Here is a 24,719-nt window from a genome sequence, read left to right as displayed (position 1 = left end):
TATTTTGCCCATCACCGTATTTTTATGAGTGTTTCGTTACTTTGATTACAAATTAGTCATTTTCAACACTATTTTAGGCCAATATGACGTTACCTAAACCATTGCATAATTTATGTTCTAAAATTCCTATAAAGTGAGAAGAACAATCTTCTTCTTCTTCTTCATTGGCATAACAACCGTTGTCGGTCAAGGCCTGCCTGTATCCACCCACTAGTGAAGCAAGCTTGACTTTCAGTGACTTTTTGTTACCATAGCAGGATAGTCAGTCGGTCTATTCGGGGCTTGAACCCATGACGGGCATGCTATTGAGTCGTTCGAGTTGACGACTGTACCACGGGACCGCCCGAAAAGAACAATCTAATTATCATTAAACAAACTATCTGCAAAGAAGTTTCCATTAAATTGACAAGGAACGGCTGATTTTCTGGAACGTATATAAAGCTACGTTTTGATACCTCACGGACACTCGAAGCGTTGGTGTAAGAACAATGACTGTAAAATCTTCTTCTTCTTTGGCACAACAACCCCGTTGTCGGTCAAGACCTGTCTGTACACCACTAGTGGGTTTGGCTTTCAGTGACTGGCAGATTAAGCTTAGCAGGATAATAGTCAGTCCTACGTATGGGAGCACGGCCCATTTGGGGTTTGAACCCAAGACGCGCATGTTGTTAAGTCGTACGAGTTGACGACTATACCACGAGACCGACCCAGCATGAGTGGGAAATACATGGTATATATAAATAATTATTTTTGTTTTAAACTTCTCTTTATGCAAGAGTGTTCCGCAGTATTCACCTTCACTCGCACACTGTCAAGCTAAAACACATTCCATTCAAACGGAAGCCAGTTTGATGAGAAAAAAAACCGTACTCAAAAGCTTGAACGCATTAACAATATAGTAGGAAAATTCCAATACCAGAGAAATTAAGCATACTTTAATATGGTGCCCATGCCAATGTGTATATTTCATTTTCATTTCTCCTATTCAACACCATAGTTTTACAACCCTGCTTTACAGAATTGCGTGCGCTTGTAATGTGCCTGCAAGATATGCAATTTGTCACACCTACGCATACACCCAACCTGAAAACCCCCACTGCGCAGTCGTAAACGAAGCCGATGCGTCAACACTAAACCGGTTTGGCAGAGCGAAACATCCCCACGCCGTTAAAAATAATTCCCCGCTCAGCTATGCCGTCGTTCAACGTTTCAGTTCGCAAACACTCGCCGTCAAACGCGCTCACGTCCGATCCGATGAAAGTCCTCTTCGTTTGCATCGGTAAGCAAAACTAACCCTCCCCCACCCTGTGCAACAGTAAACGATCGAACCCACTAATCGGAATCTTCCCTCTGATTGTGCTTCCCTAACCCCCCTCCGGTCAGGCAACTCGTGCCGTTCGCCGATGGCCGAAAGTGTGCTGAAAAGTATGGCGTCCGAGCACGGACTCACCGACTGGTACGTGGACAGTGCGGCACTGCGCGAGTGGAACGTAGGCCGCGGGCCGGAAGAGCGGGCGCTGGCCGTGCTGGCCGAGCACGGGCTCACCTCCGACCATATCGGCCGGCTGATCGGGCCGGACGATTTCCGTCAGTTCGATTACGTCTTCGGCATGGACGAGTCGAACGTGGCCGACCTGCTGCACCGGGCACCGGTTGACGGGCGGGCGAAAATAGAGCTGCTCGGGAACTACCGGGGCAAAGAGCTGGACCGCATTATCATCGATCCGTACTTTGTGAGTGGAAAGCGTCCGTCCACCCGGCACACGGTTGCTGCTGTCACACACGTTAAGCTCATACACTTTGTTCATCTTTCTCCCCCAAGGAACACGGCATACATGGGTTTCGGCGGTGCTTCGATCAGATCATGATTTGCTGCGCCAATTTCATCAAAACCCACGGACGTACGGGTCAGTGATAGAAGGACAGTTTTGTGGAATAAATGCAGGGTGTAAATAAAGTTCAGCTTATTAAATATCCAAAAGCACTTCAGTAGAAAACCCACATTTCCACAGATATTTAATTATTTACGTTCGAAATAACCACGATATGCAAGTAGCTTACGAAACGTGCATCATCGCCTGCACACTTTCCGGTTAAAACCCATTCCTTTCCAATGGAAACCAATTCCGTGTAAAATATATTAAAATTGCAGAAGCCATGCACCAAAGCTTGTACTTATTGACCAAATGAAAGGAAAAACCTAACCCAAAAATTAAGCTCAACTTAATATGGAGCCAACCGAACACACGATTGCAGAAAGCGCCCGCAACCAGCAGCGGTGGTAGTATTTCTTAGTAATTTCATTAGTCAATTAGGCGCTTTGGCAATAAATGCACTGCTTAGCAAGCAATTTGCATTGCCCCGAAACGTTCGATCCGGGGCCTGTGGTACCTGCCCGGTTGTGCAGGTGTTTAGTGTACATTCTACCCAATATTGAATTATTTACCCGTTTATATCCCAGGTTTGCCTGTACCATTTCCACCCGGGCTGCACATATAAATTGCTTCCATTTAAAATCAATTTGCACACCAAACCACCGAGCCACTGTTCCGCTTTCCACGGTAGCATTCAAATCGAACCGTACACATTTGCCCATAACATGTAGGTATGTGCGCCGTGCAAAACGAACTTACCCATACCAACGGCAGAACAGGAAGGCAGGCATCTATAACCAAACACTAAACGCTGGGCCTTTTTCCATGCAATGGAACCTGGGCAAAACAAATTCCCATTCAGCTCTGTACACCATGCAACAACAACAGAAAAAAGCCCCACAAAAGTTGTTTGTTGCCAAAATCAAGTTTTCTCACGTTTGGAGCTTTCACGATTTTGCTTCAGATTTAACGCCATAATATTTCCTTTGCCACCATGATACGTTTCGGTGCGATTGTTTTGCAGCTCCAAGACCAGAACCACTCATAACTCCACTGCTGAACGAACGAACAAAAGATGCCCACCCAAGGAGGGGTAGAAGAGTGTCAAAAAAGTGGAGCAGCTTAAGGGGCCGATTATGGTGGAAATCGGCTTTTGGGCAGGAGAGCAGGCGGCCGTTTCTCTATGCAGTCACGCGGTACCTCGTGCTCGTAACTTCTTCCGTTATTGCCTGCCGTTTGTGCGCCAACCGCGCCAATTGTGGCCGTGGCAAACACATCGCAAATCCTAATGAAATCTTTTGTTTTGCATGACCAACAGGGCAGCAGCTCGTGTCGTGGTCCACTGTCACCCCTTGGAACCAATTCGCACGTGCTCCTATTGCGAGCAGGAGCGCGTCGGGGCTCAGTTGGAGCTATCCTTGGAAAAGTTTGCTTCCCTCCTGTGTTGTGACCACTCTGGCCTAGAACCGTGCGCTACGTGCTCCATTTCTTCCTGCTTCTTTGCAACATTTCGACGGGAGCTAGAATTTCTGGAAGGGCCCAACCAGCGCACCGGGCGCAATATTCGATTATGAGCCATGCAAGATTTGTGTTTGCCGGAAAGTTTGCCATCAAAGAGGTCGTTTGGAGGCTGGAGGATGCTTGGGCTACAGTTGCTTCGAGTTCTTGCACACCCTACCAGAGGGGGAGAGGGGGAGGGGGGCAATAATCGAACACCTTCTACAGTTCTGGAGCACGCTCGGACACTAACATTTCCCGAAACGGGCTGGGCGGAAAACAAAATCCCGACCGTGCTGGTCAGTGTACCATTATTTTAATGTCGAACCAGTGTTCAAAGAAACAATATGCACGGAAACACAGGTGTGACAGCACAGTGTTCTAACCTTCTTCTTTTTCGCATTCTCTCTCTCTTCCTACAGGTAGCAGAGGAATGTTTCGGCCTCACAAAAGTCCAAGAAAACGATGCAAAACTTTCTCATCCCACCCGTCGTCCCGTTCCGAAAGGCACGAAACTTCAGGCCCTGATTTGATTATTTCCCATCCGGTCCACTTCACAGTTGCAAATGTAGTCTCTCATTCTCTCTCTCACTCTATCGATGTGTCTCGTTCGTCTGCAGCAGGCTTTGAGGATTGAATTTGCTTCACAAATTTTCTGTCCCAAAGTTCCTCGCTCGTACCTTGGAGCTCAAGAAATCTGTGGGCAAAATGTTGTACCAACTAAGAAAAAAAAACCCCATACACTCACACAAAATAAACATCCATCTATCCCCGGTCAGGTTCCTGAACCAATGGCAAACGGCTTCCACACATACACACACACACAGAGAAGATCCTGAAACAACAGCACAAGGGGCACAGTGGGCCGGTGGACCTGCCCCAGCCAAACTCTCCCAAGGCTTGGTTGGGAAATTATAATGAGAAAATCATTTCCAACTTGCGAAATTGAATTTTATCTTTGGTCAAATTTCGGGCGAAACCGGGCAGCAGACGGGCGAAACCGGAAGCAGCTCCGACGCTACCTGTTACGAGGGGGGGAGGGAGAGAGGAAAGTGGGATGGTTTGGGGTGCATAATTGATGTATCAATTTGGGGACAGTTTCACAATTGAATTTGCCTTATTTACCATACTCGTGCCGGTGCACGATGTTAGCATGACGGCGAGGCATCTGTGTCGGTTAATGTCTATGCGCTTCATAATAAATCAAAAGCTTCTGCCCCCCCAAAAAAGAGCTTTCCAGTTTAAAGACCCTTTTTTTAAGAAGATGTTGTAAAATGGTTAACCCCCTGCTTTATAGCCTCTTTTACGCCAATATGCTATTAAACGGTACGCTAAATGATCCACTCGGTAATAGCGATCAACTCGATCAAAGCAACCCCCGTACTGTCTTTCTAGCCCTAAATCATAATCCACCTCAACGGCCTTCCGCACCCAATTTCCGAACCTTTGCTTAGCAAAGCCCGAATAACAAATTCGCAACCTCAACAAAAACCCCTTCGCTTCGTGATCACGCAATCCCTCCCCTTAACAAAAAAGAAGATATAAATCCATAATCCTTAATTCCATACGTTATAAATTTGACAAACGATAACTTATCCGCCGTTGCGACGATTACACTTCACCGTGCGCCGTGTGCGCACTTTTGCAACATAAAAATAATTCGCCTCAGCTTATGCGGCTTGCAGAGAAACCCCCAATGCTGGAGAGCAGGAGGAAAACTCATATAACACTGTCGATAAAACATTTCGTCCCCTGGTTCGCCTCCCCCCCCCCCCCCCCCCCCCCCCCAGACACGATTTCGATGAAGATGTTCGGATGCAAAGATTTTCGCCCCGACAGCAGAAATGCGCACACACACACGTGCCAAAAAAACACACACACAGCCGAACGAAAAAGTAAGAAAGCGGTAGCGAAAAAAGCACACGCACAGCACAGCAATCTAGTCGGAACCATCTCAGTAATAATTCAAATCACTTTTGCTGCTCTCGATTCAACTCGTTGCTGCCATTTCCATCCGGGTGTTTCCCTTACTAAGGGAACGGAGGAAGCACCGAGCCCCTTACGATTTCTGAATTTCTGAACAGCTACGCAACGCCACGCAAACGGCACCGCCCGAAATGTGCAACAGCCTCGTTCCCGTACCTCAGCATTGCGGGAAGCGGCCGGAACCGTACGAAACGATGCTCGCCGGCGGTAATGCTTGTCGTAAAAAAGAAAAGGCAAAGATTTTACATTCGCAAGGTCGGCTACTTCTTTCGGCGCTTCCGAATCCTGACGGTGCTGACGGGCGGGTAGCATATTTTCAGGCGCTTTCGCCCTGAGCGATTCGAATTGGATTTGCCCGAAAGCAAATTGAGTTGAGGCTGTCTTCGCCGGCGTTGGCTGCTTTGATTTCTTTCTTTTTGCGTGTGTGTATATGTGTGTGTATGTGTGTAGATTTAGTGAAGCTTTATCCAAAAAAAAAAGGCAAACGACTTAACGGTCGTTACGTCACGGCACAAGGTTGTCATTAAGTGATTTAAATTTTAATTCCACTTTTCCTTCAAATGGTTCGGATCCAACTGTTCCTTTGTGTGTCCTTTTTCGCAATTTTCCACCCATTTTTTCTCCCCATTCATTTCATCCTGCTCGCAATCCTGCTCAAGCCCGTCAATAAATGTCCCTTTTCCTACTTTTTGCCTTATTTTTGCAGTTCTGTTCTGCCTTTGCAGCGGCAGGGCATCGCAGAACAAAAAACCCAAGCTTGAAAGCGAAATCCTTCCCGACGGAATTGCATCTTCACGACGCGCAAGCACGAGACTTTGCCAGCGCGACGACATTGGCGCTAATGCTTGCCGAGAAACAAACTCCTTCGGCCGCCCGTACGAAGCGTTGTGCCGCAATTCCGGTGCCTACCAGCGGGAAAAAGGAAATCAAAGGAAAGCACGACCAGGGCACACATAAAATGATGACTATTTGGAGGGCTTTTTTTTATTGCTCTGGTTCGCACTTTTATAGCTTCACAGTAGTCTCTGTAGGTGTATGTGTGTGTGTGTGTGGCAGTGGTTGTGTGAAAAAGATGTGAATGAAGCGACAGCGTCAATGTGCTTCACAGAAGGGCCGGCCAAATGCAAACGAAAAAAAAAACAAAAACTTCAAACCCAAAAAATGGGAAGGACGAAACGAATGGCATTCATTTCTTTTTTCGCTTTAGGTTTTGCAGGAGCTTACTCACCTTACTTCAAAAGCATCGTGCAGGACCGCCCCATCCTTAACGGTTGGCACGAAAGTCACTTTATGTCTTGCTGTGTGCATAACTTCGGCTCGCAAGGACAGCGGGAAAGAACGGGCCTGACCTGCCCTTAAACGCTGCCCCGGCTTGACTGGCAGCAAAGTTCGCCCAGAGCTGCCGTGATTGCCGCGGCCGAGCAGCGCCGTACCGTACCACCGATGCTGGTGGCATTTTACCTTCCAGCACAATCATGGCGCACTAAGACTTCGGTGCAAAAGATTTTTCCCACCCAGCAGAAGATAAATGGTTCCCACGGTGGGATTTAGCCTGCCCCGGATCATCGCGTCCATCGCGAGAACCATGCTGAGTAGGTGTGTGTGTGTGTATGTGTAAGTGTGTGTGTGGGTACCGAGCATAGCCGGTGACGAAAGTATTTCATGAAATATTTAATTTTATTCGATTATCAGCATCATTAAAACTTCGATCACTGTGGGTCGAGTGCACCCCTGAGGCGCGCGCTCTGCTGGATATTCGTGCTGAGCTGGATGAGATGGCATATTATACGAGGTGGTTCGTGGCAAGCTTGCCTCTGCTGCAGCGTGTATGTGTGTACGTAATCGTAGAAGCAGTAGGATTGCTGTATTATGTGTTCCGAGGACAAAAGATGTATCATTCGCATGAAAATATGATTAACGTGCTTATATTGTTAAAGCTCGTAGGCATTTTTGCTAGAAAAATATTACACAAATTGACAATAATAATTTCTTATCGAGTGTTGTTTTCAATGCACGCCTACAACTGGCCGCTCAAAACATCTTAAATTAAAAACAAATATTCAATATAAATTGGTTCAAGGCTAGCAATTGTCCAAACAACAGCCCTACCCTAGACATCGCGTGACATCTGGAAATCATCACAAGGCTCCTTCCTCCCATACTCTACCCGAATCTGACCGAATAAGAAAGAAGAACCAATTCCCAACCACCACCAAATTGCTGCACACTCGTTCCCTTTCTGTCCTGACGAAGAGGAAAAAGAAAAACACTCATCTCAATCACCGAAAATCGATGCCTACCGATGGAACGCGATGGAACATCTCTATCTCCGGCAAACGGCTAAAAAACGGCATCCCAATCTCACTTCACGTTCCCCCCTCCCATCGAGCCAAAATCCCGACCCCGATCCGCTTCCCGCTGTTCGGCAATGTGTGTCAAGATGCCAAAATGTATTTCACTCTCAACGACACTTTGGAAGCGGAAATCGAAACGACGCCCACAGCGCATAGCAGCACACAGACCCGGGGCATGTGGGATTCTGGAGAACAAATCAAACAGAAAGGAAGAGAGAAAAAAACACACACACACAACACGGCTTTCCACATCCGCTCTCGCTCACGTTCGCCATCCCGGTGCCTTTCTGGGTGGGTGGGAATGCTTATCATTAATTCAACCGGGCGGCTAATAGAATCTGATTTCATCAATAAATATTTATCAATCGAATGGTGCCCGCCGGATGAAATATTAATTGAACTGTCATTGTCTCCGGGGACGAATTATCCACCGAAACGTTCACCGGAAACGACCGCATCATACCCAGCGCGCTGGCTGTGTGTGTGTGTGTGTGACACTCTCTATATATATGGGTGTGTGTGTGTTTTTGTGCGATAGTTGCTGGGAATGTGGTCTTTCTGATGACCGCTTTTATTATGCGACTCATTTATTTTTCGGACTAATTGGATTAGCCACCATTGGTCACTGGAGCGTGCGGATCAAACGGTTCCTCCGCAGCAGGGTAGCATCTGGGAAGGCATCGTGCTGCCAAAAAGGGGATGTAGGCGAAGGGAGGGCAATCCGTGACACCGGTCTGTGATCGCAGGCAGATCAAAATGAGTGATCCGATGGCTAAATGAGGCAGCTGGTTTTTGTTGTTGCGGTGGTTTTATGCCCGGGCAGGTCCGTTTTGTTGGCGATGATGGTCCGCATTTAATTACAGCTAGTGTCGGTAGCAATTTTTCTAGATTGTTGTTTCCAACAAAACAAAACAACAGGAAACAAAAAATGTTTCCAAAATGTTCTGTTCTATACTCTTAATACAAAAAAATAACTTCAATCGAGGGCAAGAAGCTGTACTAGGCTTCTTAAGCTGTTGATTAAGTACATTTCAACATTTTAAACACAAGCAGGCGGCGATTTGGCGCCTTAAGTTATACCCTTCACATTAAATGACACGCCTACATCTATACAATTGTATGTATTCATCCAAATAATTCTATTAAAATGAATTTTCGATTTTGAGCTAGAAAGTAGCAATTTCCATTAAATAACAGCAATACGCCAACATGTATGCAAATTGCAAAGCAACATTGATTTATTTCGTCTTCCAAAAAACAGTTTTCGTTGCATCACAATGAAATCTTACTAATTTTCAATGAGTCTTACATCACATCCAAACGCCCATCTCTACAGAATTGTAAAATTAATCAACGCTTTTAAATAAAAATTCTATACGCATTTCGCACTATACGCCATTTGTACAATTAAAACTTTTGTCCGCTTCAAACTCCCGCAAAACCGCCGTCAACGCAAGGTGCCAAATCCGAGGCCCGAAGCTTCCGGGCGTCGGTATCGAGACAGTGACAATTTCAAAACCACAATCCCGGTTGGCACCAGCGTTCCATCACCCTCTCCACACATCCTGTGCCTGTCACGACGCGACCGGTACCGATCCATCCGCCCACCCGTTTAACCACAAATCCATAAATTCTATTCCCGTGGTCCACCCAGAGTGTCAGATAATCCGCTGCTGACTTGCATGCGCACAGTTGACAAACGACACCCGAACAGTAGTAACCGCAGTAGCACCAGGCGCTGTAACACGGGGCCGACACGCTGTGACCATTTTCTTGATGGCCGATGGTCATCCCTTCCTTTGCTGTTCCGCTGCCGGCCCACTGCCATTAGGCGTAATCACGACGGAATGCCAGTGCGTTCCGTCCAAGGACACAGAAGACGGTGGAATCTATCAAAGGTGTGATAACTACTGATAAAACCATTACGCTCTGGGCGATGGCATCCCGCCCGAAGCGGTGCTTTCGCTTCGGTGGGTGTAAGAGCGGTATCCATTTTTGATGAGAACCCGGTAGCCAGGTAGGGGATGCCTCTTTGTAATATACAATGCGCTCCAGCCGCTCCATCGCAAGCTTTCGGTGCAGACGGAACCACAAACCCCGGGGTGAAAGCAATCAGCGTTTGCAATTACTTCGGCGAATGACCTCTGGCGCGGCCTCTGGCAAGATGGTAAGATGTTTCACCTAGCGCGGGGGCCAAGATTCTGAACAGAGAGAGCACACCATCGATGCCATCAAAAATGCATGACCGTGAAACGTTCTGACCTGTCCTGTCCTGTGCTGCAATCGCCCACCGATCCCCCAGACCAACTGGCAAATTGTTGCTTACACCGAACAATTCCATTATCCCACCGTTACGCCAACTCACTCGCGCTGTCACGTGCCACCAGTTTGATGCTGACCAGGTCGCTTTCGAAGCCAGCCGTGGCCAGCATCGCTCGAGCGGCTCCCGTGACATTTGGTTCGGTGGTGTGCTTTAATGGGACACTTGATAAGTTGGTTAGCGAGCGTGCCTCGCCTCGCAAACACTATGCAAGACACATTAGACCCACACACACACCAGAGCGCAGCTCAAATACACATGCAGAGAGTTGTATTACTTTCAAACTAACACGCAGCCAACCCACCACCGGTTGTCCACACACGTTCGCCTGTGTTAGCAGTTGTGCAAGCAGAAAATGGATACCGACTAAACTTTTCCCTTTCTTTCGTAGCTGCGTTCTTTGCCCAGACCGTAACGGAACGAACTCAGTCAAAGTTATAACCGAAAGTTATGCTTGTACTTTGGTGGAGAGTTTGGTACTGCTGCTGCTGCTGCTCACTGTACAGCTGGTGCTGTAAAGTTGCCACTCTGACTGTCGGATTGTGGACTGGGAAGAGCCGTGAAGTGAAAAATAGTTTTCCCTAACAATGTCAAAGATTGTACATTGAATTAAAGTTGACAAATCTAGCGCAGCGTGGCAGACTCTCCCCGGGTGCAAACTACTGCTACCACTGTTAGCTACAATTGATGCTTGACGTGTTTCCCTTTTTTTTTGCTTGCCATTCCTCTCGGGAACCCCTTGGAACGCTTAAAGTTGCTATTCATGAAGAAGAATTGATTTAACGCTAAGCAAACAGTTACGAGTGCCGCACCGTGCACGAAGATCCTGACATACTCTAGCTTTACTGCGCTCCCTATTCCTGTCTAGGAAGCTGCTTTGCATTTGAATCGCTCTCCTGAGACATGAAACGATACAGGGATTTGGGATGCAGACGGTAGGACTTGGAGGAAAAAATACGGTATGCTACACCCGCTTACTATGTCACCGCGTAATCAATATTCCTCGATGGCATAGATAACTCGGTACGTGATCGGTATTTCTTTCGCTTTCGGATTGTGAGACTGGGACGGAGGAGACACACGTGTGCTGTGTGGGTTTTGGTAGAAGTGAAAATCAAAACTTCTTTTTAGCTCAATCCTTCCTCGAGTGATAAATCGAGCGCTTGCGAGTGCTTCTAGCTAACCTTCAGGCTAAGATGTTGAAGATCTCCAGCCACCTCAGCCAATGCGTATCAGACACACGTGGAAAAGAAGGAAGTGAGAACACACTCACATGTGCTTCAGTAGCGGTAAAAAAAACCCGATTCAACCCGATTGTTCGATTAGCTTTTTCTGCGTGCCAGCAGCGTTATGAAGTGCCATGCGGTTCAAACGCTTTTCGAACTGGAATCTCTGAACCCCAATCGGAAATTGATTTAAATGGCTGCACACTGGTGAACGGTTCGACATCCACCGGCAGAAGAAAAAAACCGGTACCTAACACACACACACACACACACACCAGTATGTACAGGCAACGGCACTGCACGCGGGTGGGTGATGAGCATGGAAACACTGATTTATTCTCATCCATTTGCCGTGACCCGGAATGACATGAAATAAATGATTTTAAAGCGTCTGTAAGAAGGGTAATCAAGATTGATCGATCGGTCCGAGGCTGGGTGGAAGGGCGAAAAATGGATTATGCATTCGATGTTTGAGCTCATTCGAGTGGACAAAACTTGTGAAATCATTTTCGTTTTTTTTTTGGTGAAATTGTGGTATAAATAATTCAAACTCAAACAAATGTGAATGATAATCAAACAACATGGGAGAAATGGTATTCAAATGAATTTTTGTATTATTATTTGGCATAATTTTGTTTGAAAGCCTAAGATGAATTGTACTTGCAGCGCCTAAAGATATGCAAAATGTCTATTTTTAATCAAAACTTTACTTTTAACTCGATGATGATCATAATAATCTTAAGATTACTATAAAAACCTTCAGGTCAACGCCATTAAAGCATTCATCAATGGTTTCTGAGGTCTAAAAAAGAGAATGAAAATAAAACTGGGAAAATATTAAATTATCTTCATTCGATATTGCATGTGCAGACATTTAGGCGCATTAATAGTTAAATGAGAGATTCTGCTTTCCATGCATAATGAAAATTTACCTCAAAGACAGTAAAAATTCAAATCAATGCAACTAAATGTATTGTAAACCAACATGCGCAAACTGGACGCGAATAACAAATTCGCCCGTCATTCTTGGCATACATTCTGCCGACCAGCTGCTAACACATGCTTCGCTCGATGTAAAAATGACCATACACCGTTTAACAAGCGTCCACAACAGCACGTACCATGCCTAGAAGCGTTGAAAAGCAGCAACAGCTAGGATGGAGCTAACATTGAGCACACCCGATGGCTGTTGTGAACATAATTTTCTTTTTATTATACCTACCACCTCCCACTCACACAACCCTGTAGATGTACGGTCTGTAAGCCACCCGGTGATGCCTTTACGTGCACGTACACACGACCCTCCTCCTCCTCCTCCCCTACCCAAACATAATGTATTCATGATAGCTAAAGTGCGCAGAATAATTGGCCTATTGTTTCATTGAAAGCGGTGCTTTGATTGAACATTCTTTGAACATCGATTCGGGCGGACGTGCTGTACGGCCCGAAGCCTACCTCGGCTTTGCAAATCGAACCCAGGGTGCAGTTTCGTTAAGAAGTTGTACCACAATTTGACAACCATACATCGCTCCGCCACCGCTCAACCTGGAATCGTGCGGTAATTGTTCCTCGCTGGCTCTGAAGCATCCTTTCAGCATGCGGTGTGCTGCAGGTGATTTCACATAATCGCCTGGACGCCTTGTTAATGAACCGCTGGCGCACAATGGTGTACAATAATTCGCCGGGAGCATTTATAACCGTGCCGGGAAAGCGATTTCGCGAGCACGAAAAGCACCTAAACAGTGGGCAACTTTGATTGGGCACTCTGGCAACCCTTTGAGCGGGTCCAATTGACCCTCTCGTGGACCCGGTGTTGATGATGATGAGCATGATGGACGGGTGGGTACATTTTCCGTGCTGGTTGGGTTCATTAATATACGCACCCTTAATTGATAACGTGCGCTGGAACCATTTTGCGCAGCGGGACGAACGTGCAAAACACATGTGATTTTACAATCGCAATTATTCTCGCTTAATGGATGGATGAATATTATGGTAGTATTGAAATATATTTATGCAATCAGCCACCTTATTTTTTGTCAAAGCAACTATTTAATTTATTTGTTTCGAAGATATTATGAAAGTTCTCAGTAAAGTCATACAACCGAACAAAAACCTTTCATTTTATTACCATATACTCATCGATTATGTAGCTTAATGGTTTCAGAATTAGCAAAAAAAATCAACAGATATATTTAAAATAATTTTCAAAAATATGTCCAAAATTCTCAAAAAACTTCAAATAGTATAACCATTTCAACATTTATTCACAAATAACTCATATTTTGAGTAAAATTGCTATTTTCACTTGAATTACATTTTTTCCTTTGGTTATTTCCTTTATTGATACGTTTGTTTATGTGCTTCTGATTTTGTAATAAAGCAATTGCTAACATCCATTGACGAGTACCTACATCCATGTTCATGGTTCAATTTACAACTCTTTTCTTTTTTTCATAATATTAATTTAAATTCACACTCAATAATTACACTTTCAAACACCATCAATAGATTATTAACGTTTAAATTCACCACACACAAATACACACAACCCTACAACCGCCAATCGATTACCTTATATTGCGATCAAACGTGTGCCAAAAGCACCCACTCATAGTGTATTATTTAAATATTAGTGCAAAAAGCAGCACAAAAAATGCAAAACACACCAACTACAAACAACCTCGCTTTTGAAACCTGTTCGACAGCAAACACCATGTAAAACACAATCATCTAAAATACAAATCGCTTTTCCCGTTCATTGCACGTGTGAGTGTGTGTGTGTGTGAGGGCACCTGGTGGAAAACGGGCAGGGCAGGGGCTACAGCCAACCATAGCCACCCGTAGCTCGGCTCCGGCTTGAAGGCTGAAAATTACCATTCATTAAACACCGTGTAACATCCTTGATGCACAACCTGTAATGAATCCGTAAACCCTCACGTGGCACGCTACCAGCGACCCGTCCTGCCAGTGAGCCGGCGCCGGAACTTTTTGCTTACTCCCCCTTCGTCACCAACCCCCTCCTGTGGGAGCTTAACACCACCAGGCCTTTTACCTCCATTCCCGTGCCACATCGTCTCCATCGGCAGAGTGTGGAAAGCTGTTGCAAACATGCCGTTCATGTTGCAAATTAATATGTCATGCAACACACACTGGGCTGCTGATGGTGGAAAGAGGAGTTTTCAACAAAACGAGGCGAGCGTGAAGGCTGTACCGCGCCACGTTCACCCTTCTACGTCAACGTTTTGTTCTGCGAGCGGGAAGCAATGGGAATGGAGCAGAACTTTCCCACCCGTACGTAAAACGCTTAATCCGTGTAAACCACCATCGCATTAGCACTGAGCACTGAGGCAGGCATGGCAACGAGCGTACGTACAGATCCGATGAGAGAGAGGGGTGGTTTATGCACCCTTAAAGCAAGCTAAAAGCTTCTCTCCATCGACAGGAGTTTGACAGGCGGGGTGTTGCATACCAGGTTTTGCGTCAGTTCAGAATTTAATACCACCCAGCGTGACTGTTTTGATGGCGAGTGGAAAAAAGGGCAAAAAAAATACAACCCTATTTTTAGTTTCACTTCATTCGCTGTTGAATCAGCTGTTGAACTCACTCACAAGTCACTCTAAGCGGCGAACCCGCCTTTTGCTCCGGTGCTCGGGTCCATATGCAAGGGCTTCTCTTTCCCTCACTGTGCCCACCTGCTTTTTGCCCCTTTTTTATAATATCAATGCAAATTTTTGCATGTGCAACACGCATACGACGGCTCCCCGTCGTCCGGCCGTTATCTTCTTCCTGCCATAAATTGGTATATTAATATGAACCGTGTTTACGTCAATTCAAATTCCGCTACGTAAACCCACCAACGCTGCCCGTACTTTCCCCTTTCGCCGTTGTTTGCCGGGTCAGTTTAAAAGCAAAGCAAAACGCAAAAACCACAATGGCTGTTTAAAGAGCAAGAAAAAAGTGGCATGGCATGCAAAATGAAGGTAAAAAATCAAAAACCCCTCACACAAAAATCATATCCGTTGGAATGGGGCGGAGGCGGAGGAAAAAACGGTTTGCATGCGTAATCAATGTACGTCCAGCAGCAGCAGCAGCAGCCACGTTATATTCCGTACAGGAAACAAAAAGGCATTTATATTCATACATCTTCACTGCTGGTGATGGTGGTGAGGTGGTTGCAAAATGGTCGCATGCATTATATTTTGCACACCCGGGCGCGTCACCGGGTCAACCCCTGTCAAAACCCTTGCCACGGCGAGACATTACGATTACGCCCATCCACTCCCGCTCGGTAGACGATTCCGGTAGAAGAATTCATTTCCGAAATCATTTCATGCCCGACCGGCACGATGGAATGGAAAATCAATTCACAAAACCTGTGGTGTTGGTTCCTTTTTTTGTTTCTCTCTACAAACAATTGTGTGATGGGATTGTATTTCTCCGACGTATGCAAATGTTTAACAAATAGGGCCTCGCCTTGAGCCATTCTACCAATGGTTCAATATTTCTCACTTTTCTGTCACTTGCAGCGGATGACATATTATGTTTTCTAACCGAGCGAGCTTACAAACAAACAAAAGGCATCGAAGCAATTAAAAAAAGCTCTTTTTACAGCATGCACCGAAACGTGCAAATCGGTAATTGCATTGTGAGACTCTTCCTATTCTTTTTATTGCTCGGTACGTTTGATCCTCAAAACCGCTGCAGGCACTCCGTGAGAGTCCATTAGGTCGACGAGTTTGATTTCTTTTTATTTCATTTCCCTTTCTCCTTGACTCTCTCGTGTACCACGCTTGAATTGAGTTGTGTAAATAATCTACCTATTGTTATAGAATGCAATTATTCACACCTTCTGCGGAGTGGTGTACAATTCAAGCGAAAGGGAAAACGGCTGGAGAAGCGGGGGCCAGTTTAAAGCCATAAATTTCACACACTTTATTGCCGAGTGGTGTCAGAAAATATTGTTTCCGCTCGAATTGTCCCCCCTCCCTCGGGCTGGAAATGATAACAAACGAGGTGTAACGGGTCCGGTTTGTTTCTAGTTGATTAAACAAATACACACGAAATTGCTTTTCTTGTGAAATTATGCTTTAAGCCAATAGGGCGCGTAAAATCAACAAATTTAATCGATGTGTACACAAACAAACTAACATATGCGTGTTTGGTGTGAATTGGATGAGCTTTGCTACAACGGATTTGAAGCACTGAAGATGTTAATCAAATGGAGCGAAATCGTAGTCTTTAAACTGGATGAAATGTTCCATCATTTTCATTAGTTGCCTTTTCTCTTTTTAAGAGATTGTTTGAGTGATATTGTAGACAAACTATTGGGATATTTACCACATGTACATTTCGCTTCACAGGCTGCAGTGTTTTTGCGGATTAAAAGTGCGTTATGGTAAGTAACATATTTAGTCAGTTGTCAAAATGCATAACGAGAAAAACGATTTTGATGGTAAAGAAGTCTAACGCCTAAATGTATGCAATATGCTGGGTTAAGTTATAATGGTTTGGTAGTGTTGTGCTAACAAATACTGCAACATGACGTAACATGTCCATACAAAATAACAACATTGTTGCGATGCAACCGATTCTTTCTACCTAGAGATCAATTAAAACGTATTTTAGCCGAAATTAGAATGGTATAATTTATTACTATTTCGCAAGGTGGCGGTAAAAAATCACGTGCGTATGCTCGGGTGCGCGAAGGAATCTGCTCGTCATCCTGCTGCGTCGGTCATTCCCCCTAAGGGCTTCGGTTCGTGCCGTCGCTGGTCGGGTTTCGATAAACCGATTAATTTCGAAGCGACCGGCAGCGTCCTCTATCGCGTGACCCGTGCAAGGAGGCTTTTGCATCTGAATTGACGGTTGACGGCGTCAACAAACATAAATTAACATACATAACATTCATAGACATAATTAAATGAAATAACGCTCTCATCATGATCAAAATAAAAGGAAAAAGGCAACATTACCCCAGCTCATTGCTGAATTTGACATACAGATTGGTGCGCTTTTTTCCTATTAAATTTCATGTCATGGTAATATTTTGTTTAAAAATCTTTAAATTAAGTTACTTTAAAGAACTTTAAATCTATAAAGTTTTTAAAATTTTTAGACAAATGATTAAATTGCATACCTTCAGGCGCTTTGTCAGGAAGTTTACATACGCCGTTAGTATTCTATAAAAAAATATATTTAGCCTGGATGCATGAAAATGTTGCGGGAATAATTTTCGGGCATGTTTGCACAGCAAAACGGACAAAACATAATTTCAATTTAATTTTAAAATGTTTTTGTCAGCGAATATGTAATCAGTAATGTTGCCATCGAAGAAATGTTTCCGCATCAAGTTCGTAGTTCATAGTTCATCCAGCCCTTAATGGATAAACGTGAGGCGCATTACATACCTTCAGGCGGTTCATACGAACCAAATTTAAGAGTCATTCAAGAGAATAATTATTGCTCTCACTGAAGCTTAAATAATTCCTTCACTTTACAGCGAAATGACGCATTGCAGACATACCAAGCGGCATGCCACCACAATTCAACATAATTAGTCGTGGTTTTGGCATAGTCTTCGGGCTTCCCAGTTTAAGCACCCTAAACGGACAGTTAAAGATATCGACAAACACGCAGGAGCAAATTAAATTTCATATCCTTAAGTTATCGCCACCGGTACAGTGAGAAAGCTGGCGAGAAAATGCCCACCAAGACAGCTGAACAATGTAAACCGACTTGTGCAGATTGTCGCCGCGAACTACTATGCCCGAGGCCACAACTTCGATTGAATTATAAATTTCCCCTCCCTCCCCTCAGTGCATTGGATAGCCATGCACATACACAACACTCCGGTGGGGCCAAACGGGTATTAATGTCCCGGGGTGGAGTGCGTGGAAGGTGCAAATAACACTCATTAACATTGCGGCCCATTTATCTGTGTGAGCCGTGTGTGTGTATGCATGTGCTGCAATCGATTGATGCGCTGTCGAGCACGGGCATTGATTGCTGCAAACCGAATCGGGAGGATGAGGGCTTTAGTTTTCATTACCCCGTCATAACACTAATTTGGCAGCCAATTTCATGATGATCAACAATGTTAATGTATTTCCGTTGGAAGCTGTCATTTATTATGTCATCCCTGCCCGCTTGCCACGGCACGGCAGGGAATGTTCTCATGCGATCCCGCACCAGTGTGAATCTGTGTGGATCCGCAATTATGCACTATAATTAGGACGAAAAGAAAGCACTGCTGCGGGTTGACAGGTGAAAGTGCTACATTTCAAAGCATTACCCAGATGCCGGGGATGCACCCGTTTGGAAGACCACCTCGTTCCGCGTTACCTTCACCTTATCCTTCGCTCCTTTATCGCAACGGTCGTGTTTCGGCATCGTTCCGCCCGCCTTGATGCTCAGCAGGATAATCGATAGTTCACGGGTACCAAAAACCCGACGTTTATATCGCATTAATTGAAGCCATTAATTACGCGTTCCCGTACCATTCGCTAGAGGCGGTGATGAAGGGCGTGCCCGTGGCAGTCTAATCGCGGTACACAACCGCGAGATAATGATTTGAGGTTGTGTTTGAGGCACAATAATGCATTGCAAACCACAGCCGTGCCGTGCCCCGGAGATTGATCGAATGTTGTCGTGGTGGAGGAATGTTGGTTTAGCCTGGGGCACTGCTACTGGGGCAGGGCGGGATGAAATCACAATCCAATTTGATGGCACCTGTCTCATGTTTGATACCGTTTCCGGGCATACGTGTAATGTTTGTGGCCATGTTTTGGGTTATCGTAAACCGTGGTGTGTCCTGCTAATTAGCATTGCAAGGTGCGCTGGTTGTGTTTGCAGCACAAAAGATCGGAAATACCATTAACCGTGTGAGGAGACATAATTTAAACATATTTTGTCAATTACCAGGCCATTCTGCAGCAATTCAAGACCGTTGAAATAATGTTCTGTCTAAGAAAGATGCGTTAAATTGTACATTGCATAGATTTAGGCGATTTTTTCAACAAGCTAGGTAATATTGGCTTATTGTTATTATTGAATCCGTTCGTAGCGGCGGCGTACGTCCCGACACTCATTTTCCTAACGTACTAGATGGTTGCTACAGTTATTCACCGCGGCGTTGTAGGAGCCGGCTCAAGAAATGTGTTACCATCCCTAGAGTTTCATGTGAGCGCCGTACGTTCCCGCTACGAACGGATTCAATAATACCAGCCATTGCATCTCTGTTACATTATTTTATTTCGTATAAAAACCGCCCAAATGTATGCAAATTGCTTTACACAACTGTTATATCATCCCAATTAACCACCGATCTCTTCTTTTTAATGATAAATTGCTTAAAATAGTGGTCTATTTATGCAACATGAATCTCACAATAATATTCGTCGTTTTAATGTGTCTTTAAATCTATTCACTCATTCACAAATAACAAATCTATGGTCAAAGATGCTATCACCTTTCTTCTACTTCTCACAACAGCCTGTTACTTTCTTCGACACAAAAAGAGCATCCTGTATGCTGAGATTTCTTACAATCCCATACTGTTTTCAACCACCGAACTACTACAGGACCAACAGACAGACACACCCCTTTTCCCTGAAAGTCTTTAGCTTTGAATATTCATGATATGATTGCAGCAATTATTACCATTTATTCGAAACGTGAAGAAACTTTTCAATGTTTGTATTCCCACATACCCCCTCTCAACCACTAATGTACCACGTCCAAACCACAAATGCGAATACCGTTGCTCTATCCTTTCTGGGGCTGTTTTCCGACTCCTTCCTCCATCAGCATGATCTTTTCGACTAGTTTTTGCTAGCAGTACACAGAAAAACATACTCACCTCACCATACTCGCCTCGGAACCTTGCCGCATAGGTTAGCGGGATGGGCCAATCAGGTCGGGTCAGGCTTTAAATTTGCCATCCCTGCTTGCATTCATCCCCTGTTCGATACCCTTGCTGCTGGTGGTCATTTACGTTTATGGTTTGGAATAAACAATCAATAGAACGCGCACGGCGACGACATGGTGAGGCCACGCATGGGGCGGCTGGTTGAGTGAATTAAAGTGAATGTTCTGCAAATTACGGTTTCGAACCCACTGCCGCACTGATTACGATTCCGGTCGCGTCGCGTACGTGCCCACATGTGCCCCGGGGCCGGATGCGTCAGGTGGCGTCAGAGAGCAAAAACGCACCCCGAAACGAGCGTTGACATGGCGACAAATGAAACCATTAGCCCAGGACGATGAACCTTCGGTGTTGTTTAGCTGTGTTTGCTTCTCGCCGCGGTGGTATCGATGGGTTCGATGGTGAGCTAATTTTATGGTGCGGAAATTGCTTGGAAAACCTTGGAATTTGGATTGAGCTGTAAAGCTGCTTAATTAGTAATAAAACCATGCTGCATGTACACATTGCTGAGCAGCAACTAATCAAGTTGAGAGCTTAACAATACTGCCACAAAAGGTTTGCTTCTCACATAAGAACATCCTTAAAAATGGACATCGAGTATAATAAACCCCACATAGACAGTTGGTGGGTACAAAATCTCATCTTAAGTGCCCATGACATCATACAAGGTGCAGCAATGACGCTGCTGGTTGTTCTAGTGCACCGCATTTCTGCCATTTCTTCGTCGAAAGTTGTGCTTGGTAAGCGTGCTGTACATCCATCGCTAGCGCTTGCATGCTCCTTCTTTCCCAGCCAATCGCAACACAACTATGACATAACGCGTGTCGAGTACGAACCTACGGAACACTTCATCTCCTTCCACTTAACCAGGTTTCCAACCGGGAATGTTGAAGCTCTGGTGGCTCTTACGTTGCAGATTGCTATGGATTAACCGTTCCCTGTTGGTGACTGCATCAAGTGGACGCGCACTGTAGATGAGAAACCTTCCTTCAAGTCATTCAGGGCACATATTCGTTGCTAGCTGCCCTACTAGGCGCTTTCGAGTGGCTTCACGGTGCTTTTCAACATTGTGGCCGCGTAACGATACTTGATGTGTGACGGGTATGTCATGCATCGTTAAATATTTTATTCTATCTTCCAGCAGGGATTCTTCTAGCAGGACGAATGCATGGCATCAACAGTAACATTAAGAGGCTGTTGACCGATGTGTAAGTAGGCAACAAATAGAGTTTGCTCCGCGTCATTGCACCAATGAAAGGATTATATAGCTAGCGTGCGATGATATAATTTGTTAGATTCATGTAGCACTGCTATATTCATTGTTTAACATACATTTATAATCAAAATGTTCTCTATTTTTTCTCTTTAATTCCTATTCGCATCTTGTAAGCCTTCAAATTTGCAACGATAAAATGATCGGTTTCAGTAAAATTTTAAAACAATGGTTGCGATGTTACCATCAAACAGTTGACATTTTCTTATAAATGATTTAATTAAAACCGCAATACAAATATACGACCACACAATCCCAAATTTTCTTGGAAATTTGCCAAACCATCACTAGGAAACTAATCAGCAAATATTTGGAGCCCTTGATCTTTCTATGCACTTCTCACATACGCTGCAACACTTAAATGTACAATACCAAGTAATGAAACACAAATAAAACACACGAAGCTCGGAGCTCACATCATGCCGGGAAACTATCCTGCTCCACCAACCCACCACTCCCGGGAGACAATTCTTCAAGCCGAATCTTCATTTCTATTCCCCCTGGAGAAAGCTTTGCATGTCAAGGACACTATTGCTGAGCGAGTGTTTGAGTGAGACAAACAGCACGATTCGTCTTTTTTCAACTCGAGCTACTTCCAAAAGTTCGGTTAAAGTTCAGCTGCTTCGTATGCTAGCTTTGGAGAGTAACTTGGTTTGGCACTACTCGTCACCAGTGGCACACAGATACAATTTCATTAATTAAAACATTTCAATTCACTGCAGGAGCGAACTGTGGAGAAAAAGTGTGGCTTCGAAAGTGATTGGTTTCATGATGGTGAGTAGTTAAGTGATTTTAGTTGTGTGACCCAGCCAGAGAGATAGGAAGTGTATAAATAGATAATAATAAATAACACCACATCAACTCAAGTTAAGAGCTTTGAATTGAGTTCTTCTTTAGATTTTCACAATGGTTTTTAGTGTTACATTGAAAATCGCAAAATTCGCTTATATCTTTCGGAAGCTCATTGGCCGAAGCATTGCCATTATGTCTTGATTATGATTATTTAATTAAAATTAGGTTCAAAACGGTCCTGTTATGCCGGATTGCTTTTTTTTTCTTTTCTAATTTGACCAGAATTATCAATTTCGCACTCCTAGCTTATGCAAATAATTGACAACCCTATAGCATCCAATAATGCGGAAAGAGGTCATAGCCAAAATAACGAAGAGAAGCTAACATTGATCCTCACTCAAAACCGCATTCGAAAGTGGATTGCCGGTACATGGTAGAATGAAAGTGCAGCCCGCATCAACCTGAACCGCGCGCACAGCGTAACTCTCGTAAATAAATAAATATGAAAATTCAATTAACAAAAGATGCGCGTGCATTGGAACTAAATATCCTAGCCACGGCAACAGTTCCATCGCGTTGATAGGTAAGCCGCGACTGTGACCATTGTTCGGAAAGGATTTGAAACAATGTACCTGTCCGGGTCAGCCATATTGCCTTGCCTATTGAATACCATTTTTGTACATGCATATCGAAAGGACAATGAGACAGGCCATGAGCTGGATGAATGCATCTATACGGTGCTCAATGCCCGAACAAAGGTACAGTGAAACAATCGTAAAGTTTCACACTCACCACGAATGCTGGGCACACCACACCATGCAACGGGCATCGTATGATTGGTGCGGAGTGGACCAATTAATTAAATCCAAAAGCCGTCACCAGTGCTTAGGGGCTTTTCTCGCCGTATCTCTCTGGCTGTCAGGCTATGCAGCACCGTAATTAACGACCGTGATTGATGAAATTTCTTCATCACTGCAGCATTACCGCCTTTCATTGCGTTCATCAAGCATGTTTAACCGCATATGAGTTTACGCTGATAGCGAATTGCAATACCTATGCACCAGAAGGTATGCAATTTGAAGGTGTGGTAGAATGGATTGTTTGTCATTTATTTACCAATTTTAAGAGAAAATTAAAAATACACAACATTTTAAGGGCTAAATAGCAAGAAAATAAATAGCTTTTTTAACTTTATTAAAGATAATTATGCCCTTAGTAAGCCCTTAGTAAAGAGAGTCAATTAGTGATGTGCTGTATGGAGCGCACCCACGACTCCGATCTGACTCCGACTATTGTTAGTTAGATTCCGACTCCAGCAAAATGGAACCACTAGATCCGCCCGGAGTCGGAGTCGTCCGGAGTCGTCCGGAGTCTTCCGGAATCGTCCGGAGTCGCCTGGAGTCGTTCGGAGTCGTCCGGAGTCACCGGAGTCAGAGTCGTTCGGAGTCGTCTGGAGTCGGAGTCGTTCGGAGTCGTCTGGAGTCGAACGACTCTGAACAACTCCGGACGACTCCGGACGACTCCGACTTCGGGCGACTCCGGACGACTCCGAACGACTCCGACGACTCCGGACGATTCCGGAAGACTCCGGACGACTCCGAACGACTCCTATGACTCCAGACGACTCCGGACGACTCCGAACGACTCCGATGACTCCGAACGACTCCGAACGACTTCGACTCCTCACGACTCTGGACGACTCCGGACGACTCCGAACGACTCCGATGACTCTCCGAACGACTCCGATGACTCCGAACGACTCCGAACGACTACGACTCCGCGCGACTCTGGACGACTCCAAACGACTCCGATGACTCCAGACGACTCCGGACGACTCCGGACGACTCCGGGCGACTCCGGACGACTGCGACTCCGGAAGACTCCGGACGACTCCGGACGATTCCGAACGACTCCGATGACTCCGAACGACTCCGACGACTCCGAACGACTCCAATGACTCCGAACGACTCCGACGACTCCGGACGACTCCGAACGACTCCGAACGACTCCGAACGACTCCGACGACTCCGAACGACTCCGAACGACTCCGAACGACTCCGGACGACTCCTATGACTCCAGACGACTTCGACTCCTCACGACTCCGGGAGACTCCGGACGACTCCGGGCGACTCCGGACGACTCCGGACGACTCCGAACGACTCCGAACGACTCCGAACGACTACGACTCCGCGTGACTCTGGACGACTCCAAACGACTCCGATGACTCCAGACGACTCCGGACGACTCCGGACGACTCCGGGCGACTCCGGACGACTGCGACTCCGGAAGACTCCGGACGACTCCGGACGATTCCGAACGACTCCGATGACTCCGAACGACTCCGACGACTCCGAACGACTCCGAACGACTCCGAACGACTCCGGACGACTCCTATGACTCCAGACGACTCTGAACGACTCCGAACGACTCCGAACGACTCCGGACGACTCCGAACGACTCCGAACGACTT

General features: G+C 45.4%; 1 protein-coding gene across 1 annotated transcript; it reads left to right on the top strand.

Moving 5' to 3' along the window:
• The first annotated feature begins 1,044 nt into the window (after window positions 1-1,044).
• LOC120957290 (low molecular weight phosphotyrosine protein phosphatase 1) lies at window positions 1,045-2,017 on the top strand. The gene is made up of 3 exons (XM_040379410.2): window positions 1,045-1,279; window positions 1,384-1,733; window positions 1,823-2,017. Exons 1-3 carry the CDS (start codon window positions 1,192-1,194, stop codon window positions 1,913-1,915), a joined length of 531 nt encoding a protein of 176 aa, XP_040235344.2. The 5' UTR covers window positions 1,045-1,191; the 3' UTR covers window positions 1,916-2,017.
• The last annotated feature ends 22,702 nt before the right edge of the window (window positions 2,018-24,719 follow it).

This window comes from Anopheles coluzzii, chromosome 3, assembly GCF_943734685.1.
Source record: "Anopheles coluzzii chromosome 3, AcolN3, whole genome shotgun sequence".
NCBI lineage: Eukaryota > Metazoa > Arthropoda > Insecta > Diptera > Culicidae > Anopheles > Anopheles coluzzii.
The sequence above is the reverse complement of the archived record's forward strand: the minus strand, read 5'-3'. Positions and strand labels throughout refer to the sequence as shown.

Bases quoted from the DNA above. Each gene is read 5' to 3' on its own strand.
- LOC120957290 (XM_040379410.2), top strand. From the start codon at position 1,192: ATGCCGTCGTTCAACGTTTCAGTTCGCAAACACTCGCCGTCAAACGCG. The intron at 1,280-1,383 runs GTAAGCAAAACT...CCCTCCGGTCAG, and splicing joins AGTCCTCTTCGTTTGCATCG to GCAACTCGTGCCGTTCGCCG. The intron at 1,734-1,822 runs GTGAGTGGAAAG...TTCTCCCCCAAG, and splicing joins TTATCATCGATCCGTACTTT to GAACACGGCATACATGGGTT.